Source organism: Marmota monax, unplaced genomic scaffold (assembly GCF_021218885.2).
Source record: "Marmota monax isolate L192 unplaced genomic scaffold, Marmota_monax_Labrador192_F-V1.1 WCK01_AAM20220418_F8-fsc00035, whole genome shotgun sequence".
NCBI classification, from domain to species: domain Eukaryota; kingdom Metazoa; phylum Chordata; class Mammalia; order Rodentia; family Sciuridae; genus Marmota; species Marmota monax.
This window is the reverse complement of record NW_026691961.1, coordinates 9,549,379-9,556,593: the sequence shown is the minus strand read 5'-3', so window position 1 is coordinate 9,556,593 and position 7,215 is coordinate 9,549,379. Positions and strand designations below refer to the sequence as shown.

General features: G+C 60.0%; 1 protein-coding gene across 1 annotated transcript; it reads right to left on the bottom strand.

The window, feature by feature from the left end:
* Positions 1 to 442: 442 nt before the first annotated feature.
* Positions 443 to 4,862, bottom strand: Prss22 (serine protease 22). Its single transcript, XM_046443157.2, has 6 exons — positions 4,663 to 4,862; positions 3,719 to 3,748; positions 3,191 to 3,362; positions 2,700 to 2,977; positions 1,460 to 1,617; positions 443 to 930 (listed from the first exon to the last, which is right to left on the bottom strand). The coding sequence occupies exons 1-6, from the start codon at positions 4,742 to 4,744 to the stop codon at positions 694 to 696; spliced, it is 957 nt and encodes a 318-aa protein (XP_046299113.1). The 5' UTR covers positions 4,745 to 4,862; the 3' UTR covers positions 443 to 693.
* Between the last annotated feature and the right edge of the window lie 2,353 nt (positions 4,863 to 7,215).

The following is a 7,215-nucleotide window of genomic DNA, read 5'->3' as shown; positions in this document are numbered from 1 at the left end:
GTCCCAGGAGACCGAGCCCTGATGCTGGCTGACCTGGACACTGCTCCAAGCCCAGCCCTGGCAGCCAGGGGCTCCCTGAGCCCTGAGGTGGAGAGATGGGAGGGAAGTTGGAGGGAAGAGCGGGAGGGAACACGACTTCAGGTACGGAGGGTTTGTCACACAGGATGGTTCTGGAAACCCAGCAGGTGCAGACCAGAGCCCACCCTGACCTCCCCCAGCACAGCCAGGTCTCCCCGCCGCAACCTCCCACCTCCTTCCTCCGCTCCCGGTGAAAGGGCGATGGTCGAAGGTCAGGGGTCAGATGTTGAGCCCTAGTTGGAAACCAGGGGTCATCTTGAGCCCGGGTTGGCCAAGCCAAGTACAAATTCGCACCGGCCTCCCCTCTTTTTAACCTCACCCGGACCCTTGTTTCCCAGTGTCCTCATACATGGAGAAAAACAGGAACTGGACAATAAATAATTTATTGAAACTGGAAGAATAAATATGTGGGCAGAGTTACAAACAACTGTAAAAACCATTAACACGTATATACAGAGGACGCCGGCGGCCCGGGGGCGGAGCCTGGCGCGGTGGGCGTGGCTAGCCCTCCCGCGCCAGCCGCGAGCGCCCCTCAGAGGTAGATGGCTTATTTACAACGCAGGAAGCCGCCGGCGGCCGCGGGTCTCCAGACCCCACCCGACTTGTGCCAGCGCCCTAGGAGCGCCCAGCGACTGGGAAATCCGCGCTCGGCTCCCTGCGGGCCCCGCTACCCGGCGAGCGCCCGCGGAACTGCACCCCTTGCACTACCCTCTCCACCCAGGAGCTGTGGGCAGGGAGACTGGTGTAGACGCCCGGCCGGTTGCGCTCCGCGCAGCCCTCGCCCCAGCTAATGATTCCCGCCAGCAGCCAGGAGCCGTCCACCTGGCACATCAGGGGGCCGCCAGAGTCGCCCTGTGGGGAGAAGAAAGGTTAGGGACCCACAAAGGGCAGGCGGGGGGCAGACCCAGGCGGGACACGCCTTCCAGACCCACTTGAAGGGAGAAGCACTGTGTGCAGCGCCTTCTAAACCACAGATGGTGAGGGACGGGGCGTCGTTATTTCTGTTTTGCAGGTGAGAAAACTGAGGATCAGAAGGAGGAAGTGAGTCGTCCCACGGGCAACGTGGGCGGCAGGAGAGGTGCCGCAAGCGGGCCTCAAGCCGGCCAAGCTCCGGGCCATTGCACACCCTGCCATCCTCCATGCCACTATGGAGCTGGAGCTGGAGCTGGCCCTGGGGTCCCCCTCAGAAAGCAAGTTCCTAAGAGTGAGGGGGCGCAATTGTGTGCACAGTCCATGCATAGCCCGGCCAGGCTGAGCGGCTGCATAGGGACTGGGGAGGGGGCCTAGGCAGAGGTGTGGGGCTGGAAGCGCACGGACTCTGACTCCTGCCCTGCGTGGGCACTCGCCCCTCCTAGCCAGGGCCGAAGGGGTGGGCACTCACCAGACAGGCATCCCGCTCCCCTTCCAGGTAACCAGCGCACAGCATGTCCTCGGTGATGGTCTCCTGCCCCGCGCCGCGCCAGTACAGGCTGCTGCAGAGGTCCGAATGGATGATGGGCACCTTCAGCTTCTGCAGGATCTGAGGGCGTGGCAGGGGCACTGGGGACAGGAGGATAGAGTCGGCCAGGTTCCCCTCCCACTTGTCTCCTCAAGGGGCAGGTTCCCACTATTTCCTTCTCAAGGGCCCACAGATCAGCTCTACTGATGGGGATTGACCTCAGGGCCTCCCACATGCTACCACTGAGCTACATCCCCAGCCTTTTTTTTTGTATTTAGAGACAGGGTCTCACTGAGTTGCTTAGCGCCTCAATAAGTTGTTGAGGCTGGCTTTGAACTCATGATCCTCCTGCTTCAGCCCCAAGCTGCTGGGATTACAGGCATGCACCACTGCCCCCCAGTCAGATTCTTCATCTTTAATAAGTCCTCTGATGCTCATAGGGCAGCCCTGCTGGTTCCCATCTCTGGCACTACTTGGTGCTGTGTGACTACTAGAGTAAGGCTCAGAGGTGCGCCATCCACGCTTACTGTCATCAGCCTCTCAGGGAGGCTGCCTAGAATTGGTTTACAGACCCATGGGGAGGCTGCAACCTCAGAGTTGGGGGGAGTCCCCAAATGCACGAGCTGATGTCATTTCTCCTCATTTTTCTGGACTCTGGTAGGGTCCCACTTTCCTCCTGCTTTGTCCTTACAAGTGGTCTCTGTCTGTCTTCCAGCGCTTCCCACATCTCTCATCTCTCATTTCTGCCTGGGTTCCTTTTTCTTGGCCTGGGCTCTGTCTACCTGTCATCTGTCTTTCTCTTGCTTACCTCTGCCTCTTGCTCTAGTTCGTCTGCTTTGTGACTTTCTAAACCTGAGGACTTACTGGAGACTGCATCTCCTCCTGGAATGTTGCCTGCACTTGTGGCATGCTGCCACCAGGGTGCCTGCTCTGGCTTTGCAAGCTCAGGGTGGTTTTCATTTCACCCTGAATCCAGCCTGGCCCCCTACACCCCCTTCCTGCCATTTCTGTGTCAGTGAATCGCTTTTCTGATCTGGCTGTTGTTGTCTTGAAACACAGCTCTTGTCTCTGTGATGCTGTGCCCTGGCCTCCACCCCTACTCCTCCTGGTAGTGTGTCTCTGAGTGCCTGCCACCCACTGTCCCCAATGCCCTTGGCCCCCCATGGGTGGGGAGGAGCCACACCTCCTTCGTGGATGCTCCCCCAGCCTGCAATCCAGCAGTCGGTGTTCGGAGGGAAATGGACAGAAGAATCAGGTAGGCAGATGGGCAGGATTCGCTCAGAGAACTGGATGGAGTGTTCAAGGCGCACCAGGGCAATATCTGCACGGGTCCCATCCTTCCAGGAGTACCCAGGGTGGGGCAGCACCCAAGCGATACCCACATCCTGGGACCGAGGGCCAGGGTTCTCCAATTGCCAGGCCCCCAGTAGCACTGAGAACAGGGATGGCTTGTTCAGATTGCTGCAAAGAAAGGGGGGAGGGGATCAGCCAGGAGGGGTCCAGGAGGGGACGCCTGGGAAGAGGGCAGGGGTAGAAGGCCCCGGGAGGCATCTGGGCAGAAGGAAGGTTTCTATTGAAGGGCAGCAGATCAGACAGAAGCCTGGGGGCAGGGGTGGGATGGGGAGCCTAGGGTCTGAACCCAGCGTGGGTTCTGGACGAGCTGGCCATACGTACCCCTTGAAACAGTGGGCTGCAGTGACCACCCAGCGGTTGGTGAGCAGGGAGCCTGCACAGTGGTGGGTGCCGTTCTTCTGGATGCTCACAACCCAGGGCCACTCAGCATCCACACTGTCCTGGCCACCCACGATTCGGTTCAGCTGTTGGGGCTTCCCGCAGTCTGGGGACACTGGTAAAGGAGGGACGAGTTTTCGGCCATCTCTAGTTTCCTTCCCTGCCCACAGTCTGCCACCGCATCCTCGGCCTGTGCCAGAAAGCTGTGCCCTCCCCCTGCCCTCTGAGGCTACTTCTGCTACTTGCCTCCCTCCTGCCCACTCAGCTGTGCCCCTGGGCCCCTCTGTCCCTTTGGACTCTGGCCCCTTTCCCTGCTCAGGCTCCTTCTCCTCCACCTCCCACTCTCTTCCCTGCCTGCCTTCTCCTCTAGCTCCGTCCCCCTCTTACCCCAGGCTGCCTTCTGACCTGCCCCCACACAGACGGACACACAGACACCCATTCCTCCCCTTCAGCACGTCAGCTCACACTCACCAGGAATCTTGGCGGCATTGAGGGTGGTGGCTGAGGGTAAGAAAAGGAGGGAGTCAGGGCAGTGCCAGGGGAGCCCCCATCCTCTCAAGCAGGCTCATTCCCAGGGCCCCTCCAGCCCCCAAGGGGTACTTTCTGGGACTGGGGCAGACAGAGCTCAGGCCCCACTGTACAGGGGTGGCCTCATCCTCCCTCCTGCTCTGTCCACTGCCATGGAAGGAAGGGTAAGAGAGGAAAGGGAGGCTCAGGACTCAGAACCATGGGTGCCCCAGGCTTCTTCCCTGAGCCCCACGGAGCCTGGATGGGGCTGTCCTCAGGGCCCTCCCCTCTGACATCCTACCCCAGGAACATGTGGAGCTGACCCCAAATGTAAGCCATGGAGGAGTAATGGGGAGATGAGAAAGACAAGGGGAAGGAGATGAAGACGGTGAAGATGAAGAGGGAGAGATAATCACCCACAAGAGGGAAGCACACTGAGTGCCCGCCGCCCTGCACCTTCTTCACGTAATCCTCACAGCTGCTGAGGAAAGTGAGGTTCAGAGAAGTTACATAGATGCCAGAGCTGGGCAGAGAGGTGCATGCCTGTAATCCCAGCCACTTGGGAGGCTAAGGCATGAGGATTGCAAATGTGAGGCCAGCCTCAGCAACTTAGTGAGGCCCTAAGCAACTTCGAGAGATCCTGTCTCAAAATACAAAAATACAAAGGGCAGGGATGTGGCTCGGTGGTGAAGCATCCCTGGATTCAACCCCTGGTGTCAAAAATGATGACATGTCAGAGAGAGGGAGGAGAGGGGAAGGGGTAGAAAGAGGAAGACGGAGGAACAAGAGAGAGAAAAGTAGGGGCCAGATTCCAGGCAAGTCTGGCAGGAAGCTGCTGAGTCCCAGGGAGGCAGGAGGGGAGCCTGGCACAGAGAGGAGGGGGAGGAGCAGCAGTCCTCGGAACTCACCTGTGGAAACCAGAAGCAGCAGAGTGGTCAGGGTCCTGAGACAGCCCCCTCCCAGGGCTGGGGGAGGTCTGGAAACCTCCATGGCCAGTAGGGGTGGAGGCCCAGCCAGATGGTGGCGTCAAGGGACGTGAGGGCTGTGCTGGTTGGGACAGGCAGGGCGGGTGGCTGTAGTGTGTTGGGTCCCCTGCAGGTTGCCCAGGTTTTATCCTGTGAGGTGGAATGCTGTTGGACCAGTCCCCGTGGCTTAGTCTGTAGGTCACAGAGGAGGCGGTGCTGCAGGGAGGAAACAGCCGTTACCCGGGGCTGGGGCCTCTACCTCAGGCCTCGATGGGTGGGCTGGGGCCCAGGCTCCTGGGTGTCAGTGATGAAGTCTGGAGGGGCAGGTGAAGGGACCTGGGCCCAGAGGTCCAGGCTGTGGTCTTGACGTTGACTGTCCAGGTGAGGAAGTGTCCTCACAGCATTGAACATGGGTCCAGCATGGGGAAGGGCTGGGTCCAGCATGGCAAAAGTCTGGGTGCAGGGTGTTGGGGAGCCCCAGGGCATGGTGGCCTTGGCTTGGGCTGTCAAGGGGAGGGCCCAGCTCACTAACGGCTCCCACCTCCAGGTGCCCCAGCTGCTGTGACTCAGCCCAGTGACCTGGTCCTACCCAGGGCTCTGGAATCCCGTTAGCCCACTTCCCGGAAAGCTGCGACTCAGGTCAGAGTGGCGGAACACAGTGGCCTCTTGGCTGCTGTCCGAGAGATCCCTGAGGCTGCCTTCCTGTTGTCCCTGCTGGAGGGGCTCGGCCCTGTCACTGGGTTGCCAGGAAGAACTCACTTCTCACCAGGACTCCCAGGAAGGGGAAGAGCCAGTGGCCACCTGGGTCAGGCCAACCCAAGAGGGAAGGACTGGGACTACTGGAGTCTGCCACCCCCATGTCCTGGGACCCCTGCAGGGTTCAAAAGGCTGTGGGGCTGGTCTGTGGGATGCCCTGGTTGGGGTGGACTTGATCTACTTCTACCTGGTGGCAGCCACCTGGGACAAGATTGGGGCAGTGCATCCTCCCAATCAACACCCTGCACTTGTGACACCCTCTACTCCAAGAAGGGACAGATGTCCTGTCCTCCCCTAGAGAGATGAGTATGTCTCTATCCTTCCCTGCCCTTCAAGGTTGGGCCCTCGCCATGGCAGAAGAGAGGGATGGCACTGATGCCACCATGTCTCATGCACCGCGGGCAGCCTCATGCCACCTCGAATTCCTTCTCCATCCCCATCCTGCAGACAGAAACTGAGGCGGCCTGGGGAGTTGCGTGATCTGCCCCAGGTCCCAGCTGGTGGGTAAGTGGTGGAAACAGGCTGTTGGGACTGGACTTGGGGGCTGGGTCCCATGGGCAGAGTGTTATTATTATTGCACAGGGTCCTACGGCTGGGCAGGGGGATGTTGGGAGCCCAGAGGAGGTGCCTGGCCCGACTGTTGGGAGCCCTGAAGAGAGGCTGCTGACACGGGAGCCTGCAGAACAGACACTATTGGCCCCACAGAGCATGGGGACAGGGAGAGGACATCACTCTAAGAGAAGGGGAGATTGGACAGAGGTTCTGGAGAGCCGTGGCTAGTGAGGGAAGGCAAGATAACCCAGGTCAGAGAACCTGGGGCAAGCCAGGCTCCCTCTGAAGCTGCACAGCCTGCCCTGGTAGAGCCCCTGTGCTGCCCACCTTCTCGGTCTCTTAGGGGTCAGGGTGGCAGCAAAACCCAGCTGGCACAGTGGGTCTGGTGGGGCCTGCCTGCAGGCATTGGGTAGCAAGAGGACAGTCACCCTGTTCTCTTCATGGTCGCTGCACTGTGGTCAGGAGGGCTGAGGTAGCTCATGGCTGATCTGCAGACAGACATGGCAGAGAGAGGGCCCTGCCCTGGCCCACCAAAGAATTGCCTGGGACTGGGGCCACCGGAGCCCCTGGGGGTACATGACTCTGCCCCAGGATTCAGGGGTCACTATAGGAGAATCACCATGTGGAGTGGCAGAGGGGAGGCCGTTTCTCTGGGCACCCTCCCCAGCAGAACAGAAATGCTATGGGGGGCACTTGCTTCCTCTCTGCCCTACCCTGGCCCCCTGGGCCCTGCACTCCTCCAGCTGCTCCCCCTGAAACAAGCTCACTTGACAGACATTTGGGCACCTGCTGTCTGCCAGTCCTTAGCTGGGCAGCAGGACGGGGGATGGGAAGAAGACACAGGTGCTGCCACAGGAAGCTCACGTCTTCCCAGGTGGGAGGAGGCAATGAGTAACGAAGGGAGGTATCTCAGGTGGGCCCTGCCGTGCGACAGAGGGGCCCTGGAGCCACACTCTACACTGTGCTATGGCTCCCTGTGGGAGGGTGCTGGGGGAATGGGAGGCTCCTCAAGCTGGTCCCTGTGCACATTGGGTCTCACTGGGGTGTTCATGACAGGTGTGCCTCTAGGGGTATCTGGGCACTGATGGCTCTAGACTCCTGCCTCTCCACCTCTTTTCCCCTTGCCCTCCCCATTTCTTCTCCATTCCAGCTCTTCCTGCCTTTCCAAAGACCTGGCTTACTGCCCTG

What these genes read in the sequence shown, in the direction of transcription:
- Prss22 (XM_046443157.2), bottom strand. Translation starts at nt 4,744, where the DNA reads ATGGAGGTTTCCAGACCTCCCCCAGCCCTGGGAGGGGGCTGTCTCAGG. An exon ending in GCTGCTTCTGGTTTCCACAG is followed by an intron (nt 3,749 to 4,662) that starts GTGAGTTCCGAG and finishes TCTTACCCTCAG; the next exon opens with CCACCACCCTCAATGCCGCC. An exon ending in CAATGCCGCCAAGATTCCTG is followed by an intron (nt 3,363 to 3,718) that starts GTGAGTGTGAGC and finishes CTCCTTTACCAG; the next exon opens with TGTCCCCAGACTGCGGGAAG.